The sequence below is a fragment of the Phascolarctos cinereus genome, unplaced genomic scaffold (genome assembly GCF_003287225.1).
Source record: "Phascolarctos cinereus isolate Bilbo 61053 unplaced genomic scaffold, phaCin_HiC Scaffold_4;HRSCAF=312, whole genome shotgun sequence".
In the NCBI taxonomy this organism is placed as follows: Eukaryota; Metazoa; Chordata; class Mammalia; order Diprotodontia; family Phascolarctidae; genus Phascolarctos; species Phascolarctos cinereus.
Window position 1 is genome coordinate 672108242 of NW_027555847.1, and position 11539 is coordinate 672119780.

Sequence of the window (11539 nt, forward strand, 5' to 3'; positions counted from 1 at the left end):
ACTGCTCAATTAGGCAAAGAAATTGCGAAGCTACATTCTAGATTTCCACTTGCTGGTAAAGCTATCCTTAGTATTTTGATCAGCTACCACTACCTTAGGTTGGCTCAATCATTTAGCTACAACAGGAATCCATTTCAGAAATTCCTTAAGGAAGGAGAGGGGCAAAAGTTGTAGGGTCTGGGCCACCAGTCTTGGTAATGAATCTGTCTAAAAATTTAGTTGGCTGGCTGCATATCAACCTCTAGGAGGAAAGACTTTCTGAATATTTATTCATTTTTTTAAAGATAGAAATCTTTAAAACAGCACTACTTCATACTTACCAGCTGTTTGAGCCTGGGCAAGTCACTTAAGCTCTCTGTGCTTCAGTTTCCTCACTTGTAAAATGGGGATAATAATAGTACCCATCTCCCATGGTTATCGTAAGAATCAAATGAGATGATAGATAGATAGATAGATAGATAGATAGACAGACAGACAGACAGATAGATAGATAGATAGATAGATAGATAGATAGATAGATAGATAGATAGATAGATAGATAGACAGACAAGGCAGATAGATCGATGGATGGATAGATAGATTGATTGATAGATGGAAAAGGCAGATGGATGGATGGATAGATAGATAGATAGACAGACAGACAGATAGATAGATAGATAGATATAGAGATACGCACATATATAGTGCTTTGAAAACCTTAAAGCACCATATACATGTTGTTGTTGTTGTTATTATTTAGAGTAACTAGTAATTAAACTTGGAAGGTCCCAGCCCCCTGGCCACACACCAGTTTCTTCATACCTATGCTCACTCTACTCCTCCCTGGGTGGCAGCCTTGCCCAGAACTTGGCCTGGTGGCATCCTGAGGCCTCCCCAAGGCCTGGTGCTGGAGTCCCCCCCCCCAAGTAATTGATTGGAGTGCTCATTTATAGAGGGCATGCTCTGGGCTCCCAAACTGGCTGTTCAGGTTCTGTGGGCAGTCTATTGTCTGAGGGATGGTGCAGGGCATTCTTTTGGGAGGTGGGGCTGGTTTAGATGGCCTTGGAGGACCCTTAGGACTTTGAGATCCTGTGATTCTGTGACCTTAGCCTTTCTCCTCCTCCTTCTCCCCTAGGATGGAGGTGACAAGTGGAGGCAGAGGCTGCTCCCTAAAGGTGCAGGGTCTCTGCTGTAGTCCCCTATCCTTCTCTATTTCCCTCTTCCTCTGCTCCCATCTCCTGGTTCCTACCCTACTGAGGCCCAAGAGGAAGTTGGGGAAAGCCTGGGCTCATGTATCTGTGGAGCAATCCCAACGGCCTTCCCATAGAGCCTATAAGAGGACAGGTCAGAAAGAGGGGGCACAGAGGCCCGGAGGCTCTCCCTAACGCCCCATGACCTCCCGCACCATGTCTTCCTTACTGCTCAGGACCCTCCTCCCACTGCTGGCCTCCATCCAGGGCTGTAAGTATGGCCTCCCTCTGTCTTCTGCCCCCTTTCTGCCTGGCTCTGCTTGGGAGGGGACCTGACGCATCATGGGCCAGAGGCAGACCTGGGCTGTCTGTCTCTGATTTGTTGGGGCTGTGCAGAGTTTACTTGCCCTCAGAGACCTGGGTTTGAGTCTTAGCTCAGGTAGATATCACCTCTGTAACATGTGCCTTGGACGAATGACTCAGACTCTCTGGGCTCTTCATCTGTAAAACAAGTGTAATAATACCCAGGAACTTTTGGAGAAATGTGTCAGCACAGGCTCTAACGGACATCGTTCAGGGACTTTGGAGTCTGAATCTGAGGATGGAGTGGGGAGAGGGGAGTGTGTGGGAAGAATTGCAAGTTATGGAAAATAGAGATCATAGATTCTAAGTGGGAAAGGACCTTAGAGGTCGCCAGGTCTCCTATTCCCCTCCTCCCTACATTTTACAGACAAGGAAACTGAGGCTCAGAGATGAAGGGTCTTGCCCAAGGACACCCAGGTAGTAAATGACATAGATGAGACCAGAATTTAGGTCCTCTAGACTCTAAACCTAGGGTCCTTTCCAGATCAGGTCATTTTTATCCCTGGGGGAGTTAGGAAGCTGCCTCCTCCCATAACAACAATTGGCACAGTGGTTAGAGTGCCAGGCCTGGAGTCAGGAAGACTCATCTTCCTGAATTCAAATCTGGCCTCAAACACTTACTAGCTGTATGACCCTGGGCAAGTCACTTAACCCATTTACCTCAGTTTCCTCATCTGTAAAATGAACTGAAGAAGGAAATGGCAAACCGCTCCAGGTTCTTTGCCAGGAAAACCCCAAATGGGGTCACAAAGAGCCAGACACAACTGAACAAAAACAATAATATTAAATAATATGGACAATAGCTCCGCTGAAGAGAATAATAACTTAATATTATTAATTGATAAGAAAATAAGAACACCATTGAATTTAAGAGAACAATAATAAGACCCTAATAATATTAAAGAATATTCAGAATGCCAGTGAATAGGTGAGAAGGAGGATAAACTTACCTGTTTTATTTCTCTGGAAACCTGGGGTTTACAGACAGCTGTTTGAGGTAGATGGGTAATGCAAGGGTTACTAGTCCCATTTTACAGGTGGGGAAACTGAGGCTCTGAGAATTTCATTGACTTGCCAGTCATAGAGTTAGCCAGTAGCAGAAATGGGGCTCAGGACCCCTGACTCCGGGTCTCTTTGCAAGCCACACGTCTGCCTCAGATGATATTCAGACACCTGAGCCATACTGGCCCCTCTACTGCTCGTTGCTGGGAGAGCCCCCTCCAAGGATGAGTGTCTGAGAGGGCCTTGAAGGCCACAACAAGCACACTGAGTTCACCTGTCTCTTCCTCTCTGTACTGTTCCCCCCCCACCAGGTTTGGTCCTTAGCTCCAAGATCGTGGGTGGCAGACCTGCCATCCCCCACTCTCGGCCCTATGTAATCTCCCTACAGTTTCTAGGGAGCCACGTCTGTGGGGGAACCTTGATCCACCCTCAGTTTGTGATGACAGCAGCCCACTGTGTCAACAAAATGTGAGTAATTGTAGGAAAGGGGGAGGTCCTCTGGTCCCTGTGGGCACAGGGGAGACATGGTCCAGTCTCCTACAATTAGGGAGACCCTATTCAGAGGGGAGAGCTTTACCTCATTTCCTCCGGGAATGCCTGGACTAAAGTGGGGAGGGGAGGAACTCAGCCCCTGCCCTCACGAGACCTTGCTCTGAGTGGGGGTGGGCATGTCCTAGAGAAGCCCTTAGTTCAGGGTTGGGAACCTGCAGCCTCCAGGCCACATGTGGCCCTCTAGGTCCTCAAGTGTGGCCTTTGACTAAATCCAAACTTCACAGAACAAGTCCCCTTAAGAAAAGGATTTGTCCTGTAAAACCTGGACTCAGTCAAAAGGCCACATCCAAGGTCCTAGAGGGCCACATGTGGTCTCCAGACTGCAGGTTCCCCGCCCCTGCAGGGGGAAACAGAACCCTACCCTCTGGAAGCCTTTATTCTAAGAGAGAGACATAGCTCCTTGTCCTCAGGGACCTCCTGGTCTGACATGTGATGTAGAGGCCTACAAACAGAATACAGAGACATTTAATGCAAACCATGTGGTCCTGACTCTCCATGAGAAAGGCCCTTTCTGAGCTCCACATAGGTGAGAGCAATCTAGGAAGGCTTTATGGAATAAGGGACGTTTTGAAAAGTTTAAACTTTCTCCCATTGACCACTGGGAGCCATGGAAGGCTTTTGAGTAGGAGAGAGAGTAGTCACAACGAGACTCTGAGAAGATGACTCTGGCAGCTTGTGCTGGACAGGTTACAGCCAGAGGCAAGGAAGACCAGTTTAGGGACTGTTCTAAGAGCTAGGCCAGAGAGACTGCAGATGGGGGTGGGAATGGGAAAGGTGGTGGTAGCAGAGATGTTGGGGAGATAGAATGGGCAAGGCTTGATGTCATTACCTAACCTAAGGTTATTTCAAGGAATAAATGCTTCTTAATCATGAAGAACTGGGGCAGCTAGGTGGATAGAGCACCAGCCCTGGAGTCAGGACGACCTGAGTTCAAATGCAGCCACAGACATTTGACGCTAGCTGTGTGACCCTGGGCAAATCACTTAACCCCATTGCCTAGCAAAAAATAACAAAACAAAAACAAACCATGAAGGACAAAAAAAATGTAAAAATTTACCATTTCTGAATTAGGGCATTCTAACTTTGCAACTGTGAGTGAGGCAAGAGGAAGGGAGGTCTTTGAGAGAAAGGTAGTTGGCATGGCTTGGTGGTAACTGAACTCGAATTCTGATGCCACCAATTACTGTGTGACCTTGGGTAAGTCTTGCTAAGTCTCAGTTTCCTTATCTAAAAAACCCTATTGTCTTCCCTTCCCCCAGTTTAGAGGAACCTTAGAGCTCCCTCAGTGTGTGACTATAATCCCAATGGTACCCAGTAGAAGCCTTTTTCCCCTCCTTTTTTCCTCTCTTCCCACCCCAGGAACCTCCCACTGATGACGGCAGTCGCAGGAGTCCATAATCTGAAAGACCCTGAGCCCTCCTGGCAGATGTTCAGCTTCCAGCGTGTCTATTTAAATAACTATGATGAAAATAATAAACTCAATGACATTGCCCTCATTGAGGTAAGAAGGGAAGGAAAGGAAGGGGACGGAGATGGGCAAGGGGAAAAGTCAGCTGCCATCTTGATCATTTCTTCCTCGCTATTGGGGTGCAGCGGCAAGGCCAGGGATGCAGAAAGAGGGAGAATAGAATGGAAGGTCCTTTAGCTCATAGACCTGTAGAAGGAAAACCTAAGGGACCCTAGACATAGCTAGAGAATTGGTTCCATATTTCTGGAGGGCCATTGATAGGATGGAAAGGGGATTAGAGATCACACCATATGAAGATCTATGAAAGGATGGCGGAAAGTATTTAGGAGAAGCCAGATGGTAAGTACAAAGTGAATGGATCTGTAGTCCCAGGGTCTGGGTTTGAATCCTGGTCTGGTCAATAGCTATCTGTGGAAGTGAACTAGAAAGCCTCCAAGATCCCTTCCGGCTCAGTGGGGGTACCATGATGACTTGTCTTCAGGGATCTGAAGGAGCTTGGTCCGCTTGTCCTCAGAGGGCAGAACCCAGAGCAATGGGTGCATGTTACAGAAATGGAAATGTACTTCATCCCAGGAAGAACTTTCTAATGATTGAAATACATCCATTCAATGGGGCACTTAGTGGCTGAATGACATCATGCAGACATGGGATTGAAGCTTACATATAATTGCCACATCCATAATTAGCGACATACCTAATTTGCATATACAAACACATAATGAATTATCACATATGCAATTAGCAATATCCAGTTAGCGCACACACAACAGCATGAATGTAGCTAGTTCATATGAGCGCGTGTGAAGTTTTCACAGTTCACACAGCACATGGGGGAGAGATAAAGAATTAATATATTTAGTGGAAAGAGTACTGGGTTTGCACTCAGGGGTGTCTTACTCCTGACACTTACTAGCTATACGTAACCACAGGCAAATCACTTAATCTCTGAGCCTCAGTTTCCTCATCTGTAAAATATGGATAATAATAATAACACCTGTGGTACTTATCTACAGTTGTTATGAGAATCACAGGAGATATTGGGCACACAAACCTTCGCAAATGTTGAAGTTCTCTCTAAATGCCGATTATTTGTATTGATACAATTAGCACACACCTATGACCATGCAATTAGCACATACAAGTACTAGAATGCAAGAAAGGAGCTTCCTGTCTACTGGAGCGTTCCAACTGACCACTGTACTGAATTCTGACCCGATGGGGGGGGAGGTGTGTGGAGGGGGAGGCTGCATATGGCTGATTTTGGCAGGGGAGAGCTTGGAATTGGGAGACAAGAGAGGGAGCCTTAGGTGGGATTCCACATTGCCCTATGCTGACCAGTCCTGTGTCTGGCCCCTTTATCCCTACAGCTGGACCGTCCGGCCACTCTGAATGCCAATGTCCAGGTGGTTCCACTCCCAAGACAGGGCCAGCCACTGGCGATGGGGACCCAGTGCCTGGCCATGGGCTGGGGGCGATTGGGAACAGAGTTGCCCATCCCCAACATCCTGCAGGAGCTGAACGTCACCGTAGTGACCTTTGCATGCCGGGAGCATAACATCTGTACGCTGGCACCCCGTCAGCGAGCAGGCATCTGTTTTGTACGTATCTGATCCCCTACTCACTAATGCCCTGTGGGAAGGTAGCAGCAGAGAGCCCAATGCCCAGTGACAGCAGCAGCAAAGCCTGTATTAGGGAAACAGAAAGGAATTCTGGATACTAGCCAGCCCTAGCAAGCAATCCCTTCACTGGAGATCAGGAAGCAGGAGTGTGCAGGGGTGGAGGGTTGGAGCATGGAAGTTGGAGAGCCTGGGGTGGGGGGATGCCACCTACCCTCAAAGAGCGGTGTGGGTAATGGGAAGTATCCTGGGCTCAGCAGACCAGTCCTGGCTCTGCCACTGACTCAGTATATGACCATGGGCAGGTCTCAGCCTCTGAATGAGCCTCATTTTCCCCACCTGTAAAAGGTGGGAGGGGAGATTCAATCATTTTTAAAGTCCTCCGTGGCCTAAAACTGGGTGTGAATGGTGAGGAAGGTGGGAAATCAGCTAACCACCTCTGCCTCTCTCTGCAGGGAGATTCTGGGGGCCCCCTCATCTGCCAGGGAGTGGTCCATGCCGTGGACTCCTTCATCAAAGGTGCGTGCGCCTCTCAGCGATTTCCAGACTTCTTTGCTCGAGTATCCCTGTATGTGGACTGGATCAAATCTATCCTGAGAAGTGTGGAGGAGGAGGAGGAGGAGGAGGAGAAGAAGGAAGAATATCAAGCTTCAGGCAGCCCCATGGGCAAACCCTTCCCCTGGGAGCCTCCCCACCATCAGCTCCGGTGATGAGAGACTCCAGAGGGGAGGATGTAGAGAGACTTCAACTTCCACAAGGCAGGGCGTGGTCGCTAGAGAGCTGAGCTTGGAGTAGGAAAGACAGGGTTCAAATCTCACCTCTGATACTTCCTAGCTCTGTGACCCCCGGCAAGCCCCACCACTCTGAGCTTCAGTTTATCTCATCTGTCAAAATAATACCCACCTCACAGGGCTGTTGTGAGGATCCGATGAAATGATGTGTGGAAAGCATTTTGCAAATCTTAAAAGTTCTATGGAGATGTGAGTTGTTATTACTAACCCCATCAAAGCTCAACCCATCAGCCACGTTCATGGAAGGCGGGGGAGGGTGCCAGGGCAAAGTAAGGGGAGGCCAACTGGGATGATGAAGATGATGATTTCTGTTATTAGTAACAGTAATGGTCCCCTTTTTAATGATAATGATTCCACCTCAGACAGCCCAGTATCTTCATCTGGGCCTGCGGACATGTCCCACCTCCAACCCTTTGAGGGCCTCAGATGAGGTCCTCTGCCTACCCCTCAGATCTTCCCCTTGGGGGCAAGTAAAGAACCCCCACCCTCACCTTCCAGTGGCTAAATAACCCAGTGGATAGGATGCTTGACCCGAGCCAGGAAGATCTGAGTTCAAATACCATTCCCCACACCAACTAGCTTTGTGACCCTGGGTGAGCAGGCTCTCTGTGCCTCAGTTTCTTCCTCTGGTAAAATGAGGAGGTTGCACTCCATGGCCTCTAAGCTGATGGAGTCATTATTTGGAAAGCCACCACCCAAACCTCCATAGGAGGTGTCAGGATCTAAGCTCCTGGAAAGCCTGGGGTGGGGCATGGGGATGGAAGGTCAGGACTGATTCTGACCACAGCCCTCACCCCCATCCAGCCCTAGGCTGTGGCTTCAATAAACTCAAAGGCATCAGGACCCTCACCCTGGAGACTGCTTGGCATTCCCAAGGGCATAGGAAGGCATTTAAGTCCTTCAGGGGACTGGGGACAAGGTTCTGGAAGCATTAAGCTGGTCACAGGTGGCCAGAGGAGATGGGAACAGGGGTCCCCTTCCCCAAATCTCCCTCAGGGGCAGGCCTGGGAAGGGCTAGAGTGATAGAGCCCTCTGGTTCTGTAGTGGCATACTCTAAGATTTAGTACCTAGACTCACAAAAAAGGAGGGGACAGTCAGCATCCATCTCCAGGCAGGCATACCAAGACCTGGGCTTGCCCAACCAACCCGTTCCAGCTAGGGTTTGGCCCTAGCCACCTTTCTCTGGTCTGTCAGGCAGGTAGGCAGCAAACCTCAGCATAAATGGGAGTGAGGGGAGAGGGCAAAGGGAAGATTTTAAACTTTTTGAGAAACTGTGTAGTGAGGCATACATATATTATGTATTATAATATATGTTATATTATTATATAATTTTATATATATGTATATACACATACATACATACACACAATATTTTGGGGAGTGAGGGAAAAGGGCAAAGGGAGGATCTTAAACTTTTTTTGTGGGTTTTTCCTTTTTCTTTTGGAGGCAATGAGGGTTAAATGACTTGCCCAGGGTCACACAGCTAGCTAGTAAATGTCTGAGGCTGGATTTGAACTCAGGTCCTCGACTCCAGGGCCGGAGCTCTATCCACTGCACCACCTCACTGCCCCAGGATTTTAAACTTTTTGAGAAACTGTACAATGAAGTGCCTGTCTGACTGCACAGCTTCTCACAAAGTGTAAAACACTCCCTTTGTCCCCTCCCCTCATCCCACAGACAATTAGTCCTTGCGGGCCCAGGAGCCCAAGGGCTCTGCCCATGATCCTCCATGACACTATTGTGAAGGTCAGCAGGCCTTATGGACTCATGCGGCCCAGCACATGTTTCTCCTCTCCATTCCCACGGACACTCCAGTCCTTCACAGAAGCCAAGGTCTGGGCCCAGCCCCAGGCCCAGCCCCATGTCATCCACATACCAGTGTTATCTCTCCCCATTCCCTTGACCACCTCCTGGTCCAGTGGGACTCATTCCTTAAAAGTTAAGTTTACCCATGACCTCATGATTCCAATGACGCTAACCTTACACCCTCTCCCTCCCCAATTCTCTCTGTGCTCCCTTGACCTTCAAGGCCCTCTACAGCTGGAAGTGACCATACTGATTACAGAATCAGAGAATTAGAAGGGACCTCAGAGGTCGTCCAGCAGCAGCCCAACCTATATCTGAAGGGGCTTTCTACTCTAACATAATTGACAACATTACCATGTCCACCCCCACCCCCCATTTTATGGATGAGGAAATGGAGGCCCAGAAAAGGCAAGGGACTTGGCCAAAGTCACAAAGCTAAAGTTAAGTGGTAGAGCTGGGATTCAAATCCAGATTAGTTCCCTTCCTAGCATATTTCAACGAAGGCCGTAACCAGCTCCTCCTCTGACTTCCCGCATCTCTTGTCTGCTGTCCTCCACAAAGAGATGGCATTTGACCGCTCTTTCTCCAGCATGTGTCAGTTTAATAAGAATCTTTTAATGTTTTTAATTTATTGATATCTTTTGATTTTACATCACCTTTATTTCTGAATATACCCTTTTCCCTATTAAATCACTCCTTGTAATCAAGAATAAAAACAGAGAAAAAAGTAAACTCGGGCATGTCATGTGGAAGAGGGAATACATTTGTTCTACTTGACTTTAAAATACAAGCAGACACTAGAATGCCCACTCCCCCACCCCCAGTCTTCTTCAGACTAAATGTCCCCAGTTCCTTCAACTGGTCCTCATCCGGCACCATGTTAAGACTCTTCACTAACCTGCCCTCCTGTGGACCCTTTCCAGTTTATCCACGTCCCTCCTAAAATGTGGCATCCACTGAACACAACCTCCATATGGGGTCTGATCAGGACAGAGTGGGGAGGGACAATCACTTCCCTAGTATCAGAATTGGGCTTCTTTTTCTTTCTTTCTTTTTTTCAATTATCTAACATTTTTTCCTCTCCCTATCTCTACCTCCCATCCACTGGAAGAGGAAAATAACCCAACAATAATCATAGACGAGCAAAACAAATCCCCTTCTCGGCCATGCCCCCAAAGTGTGTCTCATTGTGCACCTTCAGTCCACCACTTCTCTTTCAGGAGATGGCTCACATCCTTCATCACCCATCAGTCCTCTGGATTATGGTTGATCATTGCATTGACAGAATTTTTAAGCCCTTCAGAGTTGCTGTTTTTACATTTTTGATGTTATAGTGTCGATGGATCTCCTGGTTCTGCTTACTTTTCTCTGTATCTGTCCATATGAGTCTTCCCAGGCTTCTCTGAAACCATCCTTCTCATCTTTTCTTTCAGCAGAATAATCTTCCACTATATTCATATACCATAATTTGTGCAAACATTCCCCAAATGGTGGGTAACTCCTGTCCCCTTGGTTTCCTATCTTTGACACCAGAAAAAGAGGGAATGGGGAAAAAGAGGACAAGGATAAACTGAAAAGGGTCCAGAGGAGGGCAGGTTAGTGAAAAAGCCTTAACGTGGTGCCAGGGGAGGACCAGTTGAAGGAACTGGGGATACTTAGTCTGAAGAAGACTGGGGATAGGGGTGGGCATTCTAGTGTCTGCTTGTACTTTAAAGTCAAGTAGAACAAATGTATTCCCTCTTCCACATGCCACCAAAAAAATTCTATAAATATTTTGATTCATATGAGTCCTTTCTTCTTTCCTTGATCTCTTCAGAGTATAGGCCCAGTGGTACCTCACCGGATCAAAGGACATGCACCATTTAGTAACTTTGGGGGCACACTATGCTTCTCTTAATGCAGTCCAAGATGGCACCAGCTTTTGGGCTACCATGTCACACTATTCACTCCTATTGGATTCCCCTTCCACTCCCAGTGCTGTGACTTGCAGTCCACTAAAATCCCCAGATCTTTTTCAGATAAACTACTCTGTGAATTTGCATCTACTTCTTTGCAGGTGACTGCATATCTAAACACACAACTGGGTAGATTTTTCTGTACCTGCGTGTCTGACCTTGAGCAAACACGTGCATGCCTGACAGTGAGCATGCTTGCATATGTTTATACAAGCATAAATCCACATGTGCCTTTGTGTATATGAACCTCTGTGTGTGTGTGTGTGTGTGTGTGTCTTTGAATCTGTGAGTATGAGGGTCTAGTTGTATCCCAATGCTAAACAAAAATGACATTTGGAAACCCTGCTAGCCTAGAGATAATTGTGGGGGCCCATGAAGCCAAGCTGAGTTGGCTCAGCCTAGAGAAATGAGCAGCTAGGCTGCCTGCTGCAACATGCCTGACCCCTCCCTGTCAGGCTGAAAACTTGGTCAGATTACCTCCCCCTTCCTTCCCCACTGCCTCCTTTCCCTAACACTCCCCCAGCCCCAGCCACCGTTTACTCTTGCATCACTGACAGGGACCGTTGGAACTGGAACATCTTTGGGGGAGTTTGGAAGGGGAACTGGATTTGGGCTTCCTGCCAGCTCCTGGGGGGCCCTGGGGCTGCTGGGGTCATGAGCTCCCTGGCAGGGGCCACCAGAAGGGTTTAGGCAGAGGGTGGATGACCTCTGGGGGTATTAGAGAGGAGGATCTGTGTCAGGCCAGGAGATGGCCTCACTGCTGAAGTCACTTCCAGCTCTGAGATTTGAGGATTCTGAGGGGGTGTCAAAGTTATGA

At 47.9% G+C, this 11539-nt stretch overlaps 1 protein-coding gene across 1 annotated transcript; it reads left to right on the forward strand.

Moving 5' to 3' along the window:
* Positions 1-1305: 1305 nt before the first annotated feature.
* On the forward strand, positions 1306-7149 carry LOC110196097 (myeloblastin-like). The gene is made up of 5 exons (XM_020969185.2): positions 1306-1440; positions 2846-3002; positions 4446-4587; positions 5922-6152; positions 6626-7149. The coding sequence occupies exons 1-5, from the start codon at positions 1371-1373 to the stop codon at positions 6878-6880; spliced, it is 855 nt and encodes a 284-aa protein (XP_020824844.1). The 5' UTR covers positions 1306-1370; the 3' UTR covers positions 6881-7149.
* Positions 7150-11539: the final 4390 nt, after the last annotated feature.